General features: G+C 33.5%; 1 protein-coding gene across 1 annotated transcript; it reads left to right on the top strand.

The window, feature by feature from the left end:
- Positions 1-6,159: 6,159 nt before the first annotated feature.
- Positions 6,160-7,814, top strand: LOC114323738 (dynein light chain 1, cytoplasmic). Its single transcript, XM_028271388.2, has 2 exons — positions 6,160-6,261; positions 7,623-7,814. Exons 1-2 carry the CDS (start codon positions 6,160-6,162, stop codon positions 7,812-7,814), a joined length of 294 nt encoding a protein of 97 aa, XP_028127189.2.
- The last annotated feature ends 7,916 nt before the right edge of the window (positions 7,815-15,730 follow it).

Raw genomic sequence — 15,730 nt, 5'->3', positions numbered from 1 at the left:
TATTATTTTTTAAACACAAAGTTTTCACTAATTAGAGTGTGGTTTATAATTACATAAAAGAAATGCATTATCATATAAAATAAAGAATAAAAAGGCCAAAACTTTTGTCAATCTTTGTGAAGATATTAATGCTACCATAGGTGCAAAGGAGGTGGTGAAAAGGGGTTACAAGAGCGGGCAATGGTAGTGGAGCGTCGATAGAGGTGTGGAGGGTGTGGTAAGGTAATAGGAGAGGGTTAGAGAGGGCTGTCAGAAATAATGATCGCCAGATGTGGGGATGAGAGGAGAAGACGTTGCTAAAGGAAAGCTTATGACAAGGATAGTGATCCAAAGAAAGAGGTATTTTTTAGATTATGATAGAAGTAAAAAATAAAATAAAAAAAAAGGCTGGGAACAATTTTAGTGGTGAGATTCAAAGAAATAGAATATCTTAAAAAATTAGGTAGGAACTATTAAGTGAGGCCATGTTTGATTGAAGGTTTAGAAAGATGGATTGAAGTGTGAGTGATGTGAGCCCATTTATACCATGGTTGGTTAGGAAATGTGGGGGGATAGGTATTCCTTTTGGAATAGTAATCGTACACTATGAGGGGATTAGCCAAGTTTGGAAACACATGGAATTGAGATGCAATCTCATGGAATTAAGGCGTAAAAAGACTATTTTATCCCGTAGCCTATAGGGTCTGTTTGTTTTCTGAGTTCCACCTTCGGACTGGACTAACAGTGAGCTCCTCTTCACTAAGCTCATGTTTGTTTTCCTTTTTGGCCAACAGAGTCACAGTCCCAACAGACTCTGAATCCCCTCTAACGAGCGGATTAGCATTGGCCCATGAGATTAGGTATTAGAGATGAAGCCATTGGTATTACAGTGTGAAAGACAATTTTGCCCACAACAAGATTTAGCCACATCAACGGTATTTCATAGTTTTTGAAATTGAAATTTGCAATAAGGAAGCTCTGCTGATGGATGATGGATGAAGCTTCGCAAGACTTGAAATTTGACGGTGATGATCAGCATCGGTGTCGGCATCATCGTTGACGGTGATGATTATGGTGTGTGTCTTGAAGAAAGCTCTGTTGATAGATGAAGGAAGCTTTGCTAATGGATGAATGAAGGCAAAGCAACATTTAATTGAATAATGGGTTGATGGATGGATGAAGGCAAAACAATACACTATTTTAAAACCATGGATTGGTTTGGGAAAACCATGGGTTGATTTTTTTTTTTTTTTTTTTTTTATTCTCTCATTATTTCATAATTATGTTTTATAAAAATAATTTTAATATTAAAATATATCACAAATAAATACAAATTTTCATAATCCACTATCAATTCCCAAATTTGATAGAAATGGGACAAGGGTATTTGTGGAATTTTTCTTGGTAATCTCACTTCTATCTCTCAAAACAAATATGAATTATTGCTAGTCCACTGGTTATCAAACAAATACAAATTTTCTTAATCCCCTCATTATCAATTCTCTCATTAACAGTCTCCTTACTAATATTTGAAAACAAATGGGCCCATGTGACTGTAATAATGGAAGAATGAAATTTTATAGGTTTAATCTCAATCAATTAATACCACTACATTATTATACAAATAAATACACTTTATTTTATATCTCTAACTTAATATTATCATATTACTAACTTTTCATTCAATCTCACTGTACCCATAATCTCATTCAATCAAATCCGCAGAACCAACCTGAGATAAACTTTCACTTTTTGTTGACAGAATAATGATAAAACAGAGCGATATCCAAATCCTAAGTTGAACATGGCCCAGTTCGAGCGGCCCACAAGGTTGTTGATAGAAGAAAGACCAATAAATGTGGACCTATTAAATATCATTAGCCTTCGTTTGGGAAGTGGGTTGCCTTTTTGGCTTTTTAGCTTTTTTGACTATATGAGTCTGGGCTCAAAAGCTTAGTTTGGGAAGGGCTTTTGGCTTTTTGGCTTTTTTGATTTTTTTGTGAGAGAAGAGTGTAATGATTATAGGGTTGGATGGGATGTTTTGTCTGTTATGGCTCATGAGCTTATTCTGTCTTTTATGACTCATTGAGCCAAAAAAAACCCAATGAGCCCTTGCCAAACCAACCCTTAGTCAGGTTCGCTCAATTGTGACTGGTCTCAATCCGATTGGTTGTGTTAAATATCTTTATCTAACTCATCGTAACACTATAAAACGAATTAAATTATTTAAATTTCACTCGGTAAAAATTCATTTATTATTGATTTGTTGGATAAATAAGTTAAATTGAAATATTTTTTAAAATTTGTTAAATTAAAAAGTCAAGATCATTAAACAGATTACTATCAAACTCCTCTCAATAGGATAATCCAAAACCTCACACCTCAAAGAGTGTACACAATCACTAGCTCAAATGTCCCGATTAAATTTGAGCAACATATACTTATCTCAACTTGATTATATGTGTTTTAAAAAAACAAATCACTTGAGCTTAGCTCCATTGAAATTAGTTTAAGATCAACTTGAAAGGTATATAGGAGAAGTCTGAATGCATTTTAATTAATTAATTTATTTATTTATTTATCATGTCAAACTGAAACGACTTACTATTTGATTCAATTTGGCTTGTTTACAATCCTAAAAAAGTGTGAACTCATAATTTTGCGGCGCTCTCTCTTCGCTACTCATATAAGTAGATTTTTCAGAATCTGATTATATTATCACCACATAAAATTGTATTTGGATCATCCATGTAATGAAGATTTTCATTATACCATCAATTGTTATGTAAGAGCCAATTTAATATATCTTTATTTTAAATTAAAAAAATATATTTTTTAAAATAACACGATAATTATAGGCTTAATTTTAAAATTTTCAATCCAAAAAAAAAAAAAATTAATAACACGTTTCAACTGTATGCATTATAATAGAAATTTTCATTACAATTATACTTGCAAATCTTTCCAACCACATGTTTTATAAAATTTTGAGCAATCCTCGTCCAAAGCACTTGGCTCAAACCTTTCAAGCCATGGACCACTTCCAAGTTCCAAACAAAGAGGAAAAAAACAAAAACTAAATTAAGAGTGATGTTAAATTCTTTTAAAACATTATTTTTAAATTTATTTAAGAGAGTTGAGTTTTAATTAATTAATTAATTAATTCTTAAAAAAGAAATTAAGATTAATGTCAGACTCCGTCAAATATTATTTCTAAATTTATTTATATTACATGATAGAGAGTTAATTTTAGTTAATTAATTCTTAAATAAATCAATAACTGACATGTAGTCATTAATAATAAATTTAAAAATAATATTTTTAACCGCTTAAAGTATTTTTTTAGAAGGGTTTAACTTCTCTCAAGTTGAGCGTTTGAACTTAGTAGGCCTATTTGGGAATCAATTTTAATGATCCGAACCGTTTACATTTTAAGATTTGTTGAGTAAAATATTTATACATAAAATAAGATTATTGAATATTAATAGTTATACGTTTGAATCATATTTATTTTTAAAAAAATGAATGATAAGTATAATTTAAAAAATAATCATCTATTTTTTATAATATAATGTGATTCGAACATATAATTATTGACATTTAATTATCTTATATTTTTATATAGACATTTTATTCAATAAATTTTAAAAAGTAAACGATTTGAATCTCTAAACCCAATCCCAAAATGGAGTCCCAAGTTGAAATGGCAAATCCTTCTCCTCCAAAAAAACTAGCAGTGGCACAGATTATAGCAAACTCAGAGATTACTGTAGTTGCCAATCATAGCCTACCATTTGTTAATTCATGAGAAAATATCTGGTAAGTTTGACCAATAGCTAGTGAAATGTGCTCTTCCAATAATAGGGAGATATAAATAGTATTTGATAATTCAATTCAAATTAATTAAATTTATTTGATAATCATAATTTGTGTCATTATTATAATCTTATCATTGTTGTCATCACTATTATTACGTCTCCGGTTGTCATCACTACTATTTCACCTTCACTGTTATCATTGTCATTATTCACGCCTTTATCACAATTATTATTATCATCATCACCACCACCACTACTACTAATTATCCACCACCACAGCGGACAAAACTTTCAGATGAGACTAGCAGGGACGGAGCCATTCAATGGGCAAGGTGGCCATGGCGCCTCCCATCTCTTGTCAAGTTTACTTTAATAGTGTCTCAAATTTGAATAATTCTTGCGTTGACTATTTTATAAGCATGTCTACATGTATATGTGATAGCCTTTAATTATTTCACATTATTACACAATAGAGTCTACACTATTAATTTTATTTTATACAACTTATAAAGTAGATTATTAATGTACATTATATCATTCAATAAAATTTCCTTAAATGAAGGTCTAATCAAATTTTAATTATATAGCTTAAAATTAATATAAAATTTTGAAAAAAATATTAACAGGTGACTAATATAGGTTTCTTTGGTCCTTTTTACTGGTTACTTTTTTCATAATGTGTAAAAAAAATATTTTAGTGTAATGCACCATAAGTGAACTTAATTTTTTTTGATACACTTATCATGGCCTATGAGAAGCTAACTTAGTTTGGTTTTGATAAATTGACCTTGGCCTCTCCTAAATAAAATTTCAGACTCCGTCCCTCGAGACTAGGTCACGCATCAAGCATAGTATACTAAAGTTTTCCTATTACCCCTATAATCTATGAATATGTGTATAAGGTCAAGTTTGGCAAGTTATCAAAAAATTAAAAAGTTATCACTATTCATCAAAAGTCAAAAATTACGACTGTAGAACTCTTAATCCTAATTTTCTCTTACACACTAATTTATACAATTTTTTAATACACATTTTTTCACAAAAAGTTAACCAAACATCCATATTTTTTTTCTCAATTTTTTAATCTAAAAAGACAAAAAATATACTTATTTAGGATATGTCAAACAACCCCTAATATATATATATATATATATAGATTGACCCCTCTTAAATTTTCTACAAATATTTATTCCAGACGTATTTCTATAATATTTGTGACATGATGTTTTTAACTGTTTTACATACTGCCTAATAGGATCAATATAGTGACTTGATATGTAAAGACGTGTTATTTTTTTTCAATTTTTGAATTTGTGGAAGTAAATTTTGCAAATTGATACAATTTATTTCAACTAATATGTCTCAAATGAAATATAATAAATTATACACTAAGATCCTAATCATATAGCTCAAACTTGTATAAAATAATTGAGATAAATATTAAGAAATTATTTATAAAAGTCTATGATTTTTTTTTTTTTTTGGAAATTTTTTCCATAACACTTATTTAAAAAATTATCATTTTTAAAAGCCAACTTAAGAATTATTTTATTTTTTGCAACATTTATCTTGGCCCTCCTTAAATAAAGTTTCTGAGTTTATTCTGGAGTCAAGGTCATGCCTGCGTCGAGGTGGGATATCTTGTCGAGGTGGGATATCTTGGTTATGAAAGACATCCAAAATCAACTTCTAAATGTCATGTAGGACCCTCCATTGTGGGTAATTATTCAATAATCTCGGAGTATGAACACGTAGTATTCTATAACATTATGATTGGTGGAAAAGGTGAATAGGTGAGGTATTATGTTGGGTAATTGGAGAACATGAGGAGACATATTGAATAATGATTGGTTAAGAAATATGGGCACGTGATACTTCAGGAATATTGAATAATTTTCCATCTAGTGTAAAGGCATATTTTGGATTAGAGCTCAAAAGACAAATATGTGAGATCAATTAATAGATTAGATCATAACAGATAATACCAAATACACAGTAAGCACATCTTCATGAGAGATTTTTTTTTATTTTTTGGGTCCAACTATTTTTGATGTCAACTGTCCCTAATGGATCCAAAACTTCAATCATCTCTACACAAGAAAAAGAAAAAAAAACAAAACAAAACAAAACATCCAAAACCCACAAATGAAAAATATCTTGATTCAGCCTTCAATATCAACCACTAAATTCTGGATTTTTTTTTTCTTTTTACTATGCAATTTCCTTTGTATATCTATATAGGGTGATTGGTAGTCTCTGTATGCATCAAGTAGTGCATGAAGTGAGATTAGATAAATATTGGAGAGAGAGAGAGAGAGAGAGAGAGATGCTAGAAGGAAAAGCAGTGGTGAGAGAGACAGACATGGAAGAGGCAATGCAGAGCCATGTGATGGAGTTGGCATACCAGGCTCTTGATCTTCATGAAGTCTCTGACTGTCAATCCATTGCTCATTACATTAAACAGGTTTATGCCCTTTTTATTTAACTCTTGAAATGTTACAGTGTTAAGCTTCCAAATTCATTGATAAAAAGGAAGACGAAAAGGGATAAATCACAAACACATTTCTTGAATTTTATTTAAAATATGGATTGCTTTATGTGTTCTAAAAATTACATTCTGTCATTTCAAATTTATAATCACATAACAAATGACTCTTTTTATTAATAAATTATTAAGTCAATTAATAATTTTAATGATATCAGAAAATACATTTCAATTAACAATTATGATAGTTTTATTATTGTGTAGGAGTGTAATTTAGAATTTTGTTTTTTTGTTAAATAAAAAATTCTGATAATAGAATATTTATAATTTTTAAAACCACGAGGAACAATTTGTATATTGAGCAAATCTCACGGGATATATTTGTAATTTAACCAAGGAAAAGAGAAGGGAAATCAAAGTACTTGCACACACTCTTATCTCTTTTCTTTTCTTTTTCTTTTTTTTTTTTCTTTTTTTTGGAAGATAAATTATACGAATTATGAGATTTAAAATTAATACAATAAATCTAGCAAGTATTATGTAAATTCAAATTTGTAAAAAGTTTAATGTAATTATATCAAATTTATAGATGTTAGTCCATTTTATTATGTAAATTTAAATTTCATTTTGTTACGTAAATAATATCCGAACATAATCATGTTGTTTAATGAGATGTGATTACTTTGCATATCTGTGGTAAAAGTGATCTTTCCGGCGCCCGCGCGCCGGGGGGGGGGGGGGTCTAAAATAATTCTAATTTTACTCATTAATGGTTTTAAGATTCATTTGATTCAAGGAAAATGCATTGGACCCCAGTGGGGGTACTGGGGGTCCTCTCTGATTGGAAGAAAAAAATTGTTTTTTTTTTTTTTTTACTCATTAATGGTTTTAAGATTCATTTGATTCAAGGAAAATGCGTTGGACCCCAGTGGGGGTACTGGGGATCCTCTCTGATTGGAGGAAAAAAACTGTTTTTTTTTTTTTTTCAGCCAATGGGGAGCTGACACCTCACTGGGAGTTGTCAGTGGGGGTCGGCTCACTGGGGGTCGGTAGCACTACTCTTTGATTCACAAACATAGGCCTACCCTACTGAGAACCAAACAATTTTAAATTACTCAGAATAATGTCTAATTAGCGTAAATCCACCTTCAATTGTGAGCCAAAACAGATAAAATAAATAATTATAATACCCATTGCTTAATTATTTGTATTAATAATAAAATCATATCAACAATATTTATGTTTAATATGAATGGTTTTTTATGAAGAGTTTCTCTAAACAAAGCTTTTAAATAGTTTTTTTTTTTTTTTAATTTAAATTTTTGGCATAAATGGAACAGAAATTTGATGAAGCATATGGAGCAGCGTGGCATTGTGTGGTGGGGAAAGAATTTGGATCTTGCATTACCCATTTGTGTGGAAGTTTCATGTTCTTCAGGGTGGATATGATGGAGTTTCTTGTTTTCAAAGATGGCAAAGACTTGACTCAAACCAAGGTAGAAGCTGTTGGAGTTATGCAGCAACCAAGTTAGACTGTGTGGTACAGTTTTTACTTATAGTTTACGAAGCATTAATAGTTTAAATCATCTGAAAATTATTGATTATTTAGAAAATCGGGTAGAAGTGTTTTAATTTTCTTTTTTGTTGTCAATTTTCAGTTCAAAGGAAGTAGCATCAGAAAGTTGATTTGTAAGAGATCCATATCTAGACTCTATTATTTACCATGTCACCTATCTAAGAGCTCAAACTATAATTTATCTGTCAAATAACATATTTCTTGATGGGTTGGTTACCCAGACAAGGACAGAAAATTTAAGAAATTTTAGTTTTCTTTGATTTTCCTTCTCTCTTCATCAAGTAGATGGATTGGCCTGATAAAAAAATAAAAATAAAAATAAAAAAATAAAAAGCGACTACAATCCACAAATGTGTAATTTCATGGTTTCATTTAGATTTTAGAATCTGTTTCTTGAATTTTCTTTAAAAAATTCAAAACTAGTTTCAAACTGATATAAAAATGATGATATTTTTTTCTTTGAAACTTTCATTTTATTTTACCAAATTACATTTTAGTTCTTTCGAAAAAAAATTACAAATAAAATTGGAAAACTAAACCAAACAAACTAGCCACCTCAAGTAGTCATAGTTTCTGTTGGATTGCATAATAGGAATCATTATACCGAGTCAGAGAAAATCATCTCAATATGACGTGTTACTCTTTCATCACCATAATTGCACGTCTAAGCATTTCCATGCTCTGCCACGTTGCCAGTAAAGAAGAGGTAATCTGTACCTTGAGGGCTAGATACATATATATTGATCTAAACCTCAGGATGCAGATTACCTGATCCTGACTTGGTATCTACTCCACGAAGAACACATAGAGAAGAAAGAAAAAGAATATAGACTATTGGAATGTGTGAAAGCCAAGGTTGATAATCATATGCATAATAGCAAGGAATTTATAATGATTCATAAAGCTAGAATTAAAAAAAAAAAATTGTTGGTATGGTGTAAGCAAAAGAGGTGCAAATGGTATAAAGCAATGCTAAGGTGCTCTCTTTCTCACCTAGAATCATTTGTTAGTTTTGTTCTTCCCCTAACCAATCATAAGATGAGAACCTTTCCTTTGTAGTAGACAATGATTTTCAATCCTGTCTCTTCTTGACTGCTTTTCTCAACTGGACTAGACAAATAATGATTGTAGGAATCACTATGGAGGATTAAGTTAATAAGACCATTGTAATTCAAGAATCTTTATAGCTTTGATGAACTTGTCTCTAGTTGCACGATTCTCTTGTTCTTGTTCTTGTTCCTGTTCTTGCTCTTTGCTCTTGTTCTTGTTCTTGAAGATGATAAATTGAAAAATATTGCATCAGGTTTTGATGGTCAATCATGGTTTTTTTTTTTTTTTTTTTTGTAGTAACATATTCTGCCTGTTTAGTTACAAAATTAGACACAAAATATAATGAATGGACAAGATTTTTTAGATGTGGGTCTCAATAATAAATTCTGTAAAATTTTATCCATTCATATGTGTTATGTATGTTATTTTATGTTTAATTTTTATATTCGTAACTGTAAACTAAAAACACAGAATATGCAGCGAATAAAATAATCAGATCATACCTTCTTGATGATAGAACCTTCTTGGATAAATCACGTGCTTCCAGAAAACTGATAAATCAACCCAGCAGTGGAGTGATATCACAGATTGAATATCACCCACACAAAATCACAGTGCAAAGACTTGATCGTTGTTTTGTGGGAGAGAGTCAGTATATGGGTAGAAACAGATCATACGTTGTTTCTCTCTTGGTTACCCATAACCATATATCAGATATATAATATATTATTATATCTATCCATATCAGTTAAAACTGATAATATCTGTATCTTGAGTGGTTATCCTAAATAGGTTTGAATTCAATTTCAAAACCTATTTGGATAGGATTCCAATTCAAATTTAATGGTCATGCCACATGGGCGCCCATTACTAACATCTCCCACTCGCACATGAGTTGGCATGACACTGCCACATCTCTATCTCAATCTCCCCAAAAAAAACGAACAATCTCATACTAGCCAATGCACCGTGCGACCGCTGAGAACACCTGCAAGTGGGAGCTCTATACTAGAAACTCAATATGAGTCAGCACAGAGACATCAATCCAAAAAAGAAAAGAAATAGCGTCTCATATACCCCAGACCCATCTAATTACACCGGTCCAAAAAACATCTCTAATCCCTCAAAAAGAGCATGTTTGACCCTCTCAATTCTTGCAATATATTCACACTCAATTCGCCTCTCATACAGAGCGATATGAGTTGCCGGCAGTGAATATACAACAGTGGTGTAATACTAGATGATCTTCCCTTTGCACTCATGCCATTTAGTTTAGGATTGGCCGCTTTCCCAGTGATGTCCCTTAAGGCCGAATCATGCATGACCGCAGGCAACATACCAAAGTAGCAGAACATCAACCCCTTACCTTATGACATAGTCAAAAGTCACAAAAAGGGTACATAAATGAAAGTCATATCAATAATGACACGTAAGACTCACACGGTGAGGAAGCAGGGATCCATTCTCTCACCTCATTACTCGGTCGCCAAGCACATATAGTATGAATACATGCTACGGTGGAGTAACTCTTCCATAAAGAGTGATGTCATACTCGATACACCGTACAGATATTAGTCTAGTCGCTTTCTAGCGCCTAACCCGAATTCTCTATTTGCTCGCCTTCTAGGCGCCAAATGAGATTTCGCATCTGGCTAATCATAACAGGCACAACATGGAAAGTGGGTACTATCATCCATGTTTGGTCCTTAACACGACCTCATCTTGGTTGTAACCAAGGCGACATGCATCGTGGATTATTTAAGCCTCTCTTGGCTTCAAATAAAAATAAACCACTAGTCTCAACCTTGCTCGCTCCTAAGCGCCAAGGGCGATTGCTCGTGTGAGTGAACCAATCTTGCCTGCTGACATCATCATTTGCTAACCATTATGACACAAACCATAATAGTGTCAAACATCCCATCATCTCAAAATAAGTGATCGATTTTTAAAAAAAATGACCACAGCTTGCGCAATTATAGATTCCAAACATAAGCCTTATCAGCACCTCTTGCGATAAGCATATATAACAAAATCCACCATGTGCGCCTCACATGAAATGATTTAAGATCACTACCTCTTGTGCAATAACCTCTCTAAAGATATTTTGGTGACCAATTTGCGTTCATTCTTAATGCGCCCAACTAGCGCATTGAATTTTACAATGAGCAAATTAATATGCTTCTAATAAAGCATTTTATCCACAGTCTAATGAGCAAGGTCAATGTCTAAACAACTCAGTTGACCATTTACCAAAGATAACACTTATCATGCCGAATACGCCCACATAGCGTACTTTAGGCTCCCACAACAAAGAAAATCAAGGAATATAGGTCCTCCCAAAGACAATCCGAGGATTCACTCAATAGCTAAGGCTCTGGCTTTTACCGATAGGTAAGTCAATGGATTTGCAATTTTGCATCTAGAATCATTCTAGGATATTCTCTATGTAAGTCATCGAAGACAAACCGAGAATTTTCCTAAAACAATCCCTAAGGATCGTACATCCGAGCATATAAATTACGTCACCCATGTCCATCATATCTAAAATAGAGGACTGCCCACCCTAGGTGGCGACAACCTTATAAATTCCTGGCTCATAATGACTAAGTAAGGAAAAACTTCTTTTGGACCATTGATCATGCCTCAGTGGTCTTCATCGATCATCTTTGCCCTATCATGGCTTGACGAAATCTAAGAACCACTGTTTGGATAACTGCTTTAGGCTGTAAAAGATTTATTGGAACTAGCAACCTTTTTGCGCTCCTAACTTTTCACCATAAAAGCAGAAGGTAAATCCCTACGGATCTACTTATCCAATTCTCTAATGAGAAATCAGGTCACAATGTCCACAAATCAATGTTCCGAACTTATGTCAATTATAGCCTAAGTCAAAATAACCTCACTCCCCAAGAGGAAGTCTTCTCATGGTCTACACTTTCCTCAATGGTGCGACTTTTCGGTATCTAGCGAGCCTTATGCCTCAACAATGACTATCCAAATTACGCATAACTTTATAACAGTTTTGCGTCATAATGGAAAGTCAACCAAATTATAAAAATGGTTAATCCTCAAAGACTTTATCTTAAACTGCGCAACATTGATCCATTTTCTAAAAACAGGGGACTAGAGCCTTTGGCATTATCCTAGGCTCTTTATCATCTTGCGGAGCAATCATGAATGTTTCCCTCTCAATCACCCAGTGATGACGTGGAAAATTTTCACATTTGCTACCACGCAACTAAGAATGTAGAGTATTCTGCTCTAATGGAGTAATCCATTAGTAGGCACATCGCTCCCACTGTCCCTAGGATATTAGAAATTTCTTTCCATTCTCAACTAGGCTACATAGAGCGCTATGCTTGGAATTCTCCATCTTATAGAGTTCCAAAAACTCTATTCACGTCACCTTTACTAATAAAACTTTATGTGACTTAGTTACACTACCACAAAGCTGCTTACCTATATGTACATGACCCGGAGGGTTTGCATGACCGCATACAATAATGCGCCACACGACCCTTTGTGTTTACAAGACAGCAAGCATCCATCTCTCTTCACAGAGTTTTCTAAAAAATAACTCAAATAGATACTCGCCACCTTGGTCAAAACTAAAAGCATGAAAGCTGTTATCTAATTGATCTCAACCTCATATGTGCAATGTCAAAAATCATCTCAAAACTTTTGACTTATGGGAGATCAAATAGTCTTGACTCAGATGCGTATCGTAATCTATAAATGTGTCGAGATTGAGGCTTAGCTATCATACCCTCACACATATCTAGTCACAAATATCATAGTGGACTAAATGCGCCAACACAAATGACCTTCTACGGCTTTCCTACTTACTTGTGCGCACCCATTGCGAACAAAGTTACACATTCACATGAGAGCAGGATGTCATAAGCGAGTGGGCTCGAGAAGGCCTACTCAAACCATCGTGTCATTAGCTCATTATTGTGATTAAGTATAATAAGCCACTAGTTCATGACCAATGTCATAAACTAATTCCAATCATCTTAATGTGTGAGTTCTCAAAGACAAGTTTTAAAGGTTTAGGCCCAACTGGGTAATGACTCACGACTAAGTCATATTCACTAGATCATAAAAGGGATGTCATGGAGATATCAAGTGCGCCTAAGTCGCAAATTTAACTAGTAAGTGCTAATCCCCTGCACTTTCAAATCAATTTTATTCTCCATACACTTTACTGCATCTAGTTGAAAGATGACGATACTCCTCTTGCCATATCTATTTCTCGCTTCATAGTTAATTGCAATTAATTCTACTATCCACAAGAAGGAGAGAATAAGCTATCAACTATGACAGCTCCAAAGTAACTTAAGCGCAAATTAGGCTAAAGAGTCTAATTCAACACAATGCTCTCACAAGTGATGCGTCAAATTCTTAGAGTCATAACAACCTTGTCGGCCTTGACCTTTTCATCACTATGCCGCAACGTTTGCGCTTAGTGTTAAACGTTATTAAAAAAAAACGTTAGCCTAGCTAAGGAATTATACAAAGAAGCCCCTCCTCATGTCTCACACTCAAGTGTGGAAACAGTAAGTGTCCAGACTTAGACAAGTTGGCAATGCTTATAGATTTTGCAGCCACTAAGCGCTAATCTTTTCACTTAGTGTTAATAGATTTTGCAGCTTCTAAGCGCTAATCTTTTCACTTAGTGTTAATAGATTTTGCAGCTACTAAGCGCTAATCTTTTCATTTAGTGTTAATAGATTTTGCAGCTTCTAAGCGCTAATCTTTTAACTTCACGTGATATTTCAACGCACACTATTATAGTGCATGAAATTTTGCTCCATCCAACTCCCAATAATTGGGTAGAGAGCAAAACACTGCTCATACTGGCTACTCGTCTTACACTTAATAACTAATTTATTTAAGCTCGCATTTCTTGGATGACGTGACTCTTGAATGTTACTTCATCCAATGATGTAACATTTTTTACAAATCAAATTACAAAGTCAATCCGCGCAGCTCATTAGTCAAGATCATATACTGATCTATTGAGGGCTTACTAATTTCATAGCTCCAAAACTCGCCAACCAAAACTACGTAGTATGCCGCTAACCATAGCGCACACATTAGTTTTTATTGTGCCAAACAAGGCACCAAAACCATGGCGACTTTGAGTCATGTTTCCTTACTTTGGCTCAATTAAGGTTTGACCTAAAGTCTCCAAGACTTTCGCTCATCTAAAGAATGGGATTAGTTTGTTCACATTTGAACATCTCTACTAAGTTAGGTCAATCAAATTAACTTCCATAAGTTAAATCAATTTAGAGAGAAATTCGCATTGGGATTAATTTGATTAGCATAATATAATTTTACCGCAAAAATCTAAATTAAATAGTGACAATATTACACAAGTCGCAAGATCGAAAATCCGCTATGCTCGTAATCATCTCTTGCGCCACAGGTGACAATTATCCAAAATTTAATTTAATTTATGCGCAAAATATTAGTTTTCGGGAGTTAATCTACAAAGATTTCTCTCAACCGAATAACCTCCCACTGACTATGGCACATACAAAGCATGATAAATTCCATACAATAGCATCTTAATGTAAATTTACAAATAACTCATGCTATATTCATTTAATAATGGAATTCTAATAAATAAATAAATAAATAATCATGCTCCTCTAATTACAACATATTACAAATTCTAAAAAAAATATGCTGTATTAAATTATGCCATAACAGAAAGTACATCATCCTGAAATTTTCTGGAATTTTCTGGTATTTTCTGGAATTTTAAATAACTAATTAAACACACATAAAATTAGAAATAAAAAATCCAGAAACTAGTAAACAGAAACAATATTCAGATTATGCCATAATTAAAATGTACATTGTTCTGAAATATTCTGAAATTTTTCTGAAATATTCTGGAATTTTAAATGACTAATAAATACACATAAAATTAGAAATAAAAAATCCAGAAACTGATAAAATGAGACAATATTACCAGTAAATAATAAAACCTTTCAGAAGTCTACAATAAATATTTCAGCCCCAGAAAATTATTTATGCAATACCAGAAGCAGTTTAAAGCATAAAACATGAATTATTAACACAGGGAAAATAATTTATATTTTCTGAAAATTTTCAAAATTTTACAGAATGTAGAAAAATTAATTCTGAGTCTAACAGTATAAGCCACGCATAAAACAAAGCTATAACGAATAAATTATGGCCAATTAACGCAATTCAGAATTAAAAAACAAACAAACAGAGCCTTAGAACCAAGCCAGGCGGGGAAAACGGCTCGGCTCGGCTCGGCGCCGCTCAGCGCAATTCGGCGCGAGTCGGCTCAACGCGGCGCGGCGCAGAACCGGCTCGGAGCGGCTCGACGCACGGCTCAAACGCGGCTCGACGCTTGGCTCCAGCACGCGGCGCACGTGCGAGGCGCGGACGGCGTGCTCGTGGACAGCGCCACTGATGCGCGCGTGATGGCGCGTGCAGGCGCGTGCGGGTGCGTGACAGCGCGTGGGAGCGCGTGGCTGCAGCTCACGGCGTCAGGTGGCGCGTGCATACCACGCGCCGCCTTCCAGGGTGTTTTCTGGTCCCATTTTTGTACTGCCAGACTCCATTTTCCAAAATAAAATCATTTATGCTCTTAAAAATGACATTAATGATCATAAAAATGAAATATTTTGGATCTCCACATCTTTTATAAATATACACATGATAAAAGAAAGCACGAAAATATCCATCAAAGGCTCTGATACCAATGTAAACTAAAAACACAGAATATGCAGCAGATAAAATAATCAGATCATACCTTCTTGATGATAGAACCTT

This window comes from Camellia sinensis, chromosome 10 (assembly GCF_055761805.1).
Source record: "Camellia sinensis isolate YWXY chromosome 10, ASM5576180v1, whole genome shotgun sequence".
NCBI lineage: Eukaryota > Viridiplantae > Streptophyta > Magnoliopsida > Ericales > Theaceae > Camellia > Camellia sinensis.
This window is presented reverse-complemented; position numbering and strand designations above follow the sequence as displayed.

What these genes read in the sequence shown, in the direction of transcription:
- LOC114323738 (XM_028271388.2), top strand. Translation starts at nt 6,160, where the DNA reads ATGGAAGAGGCAATGCAGAGCCATGTGATGGAGTTGGCATACCAGGCT. An exon ending in TTGCTCATTACATTAAACAG is followed by an intron (nt 6,262 to 7,622) that starts GTTTATGCCCTT and finishes TAAATGGAACAG; the next exon opens with AAATTTGATGAAGCATATGG.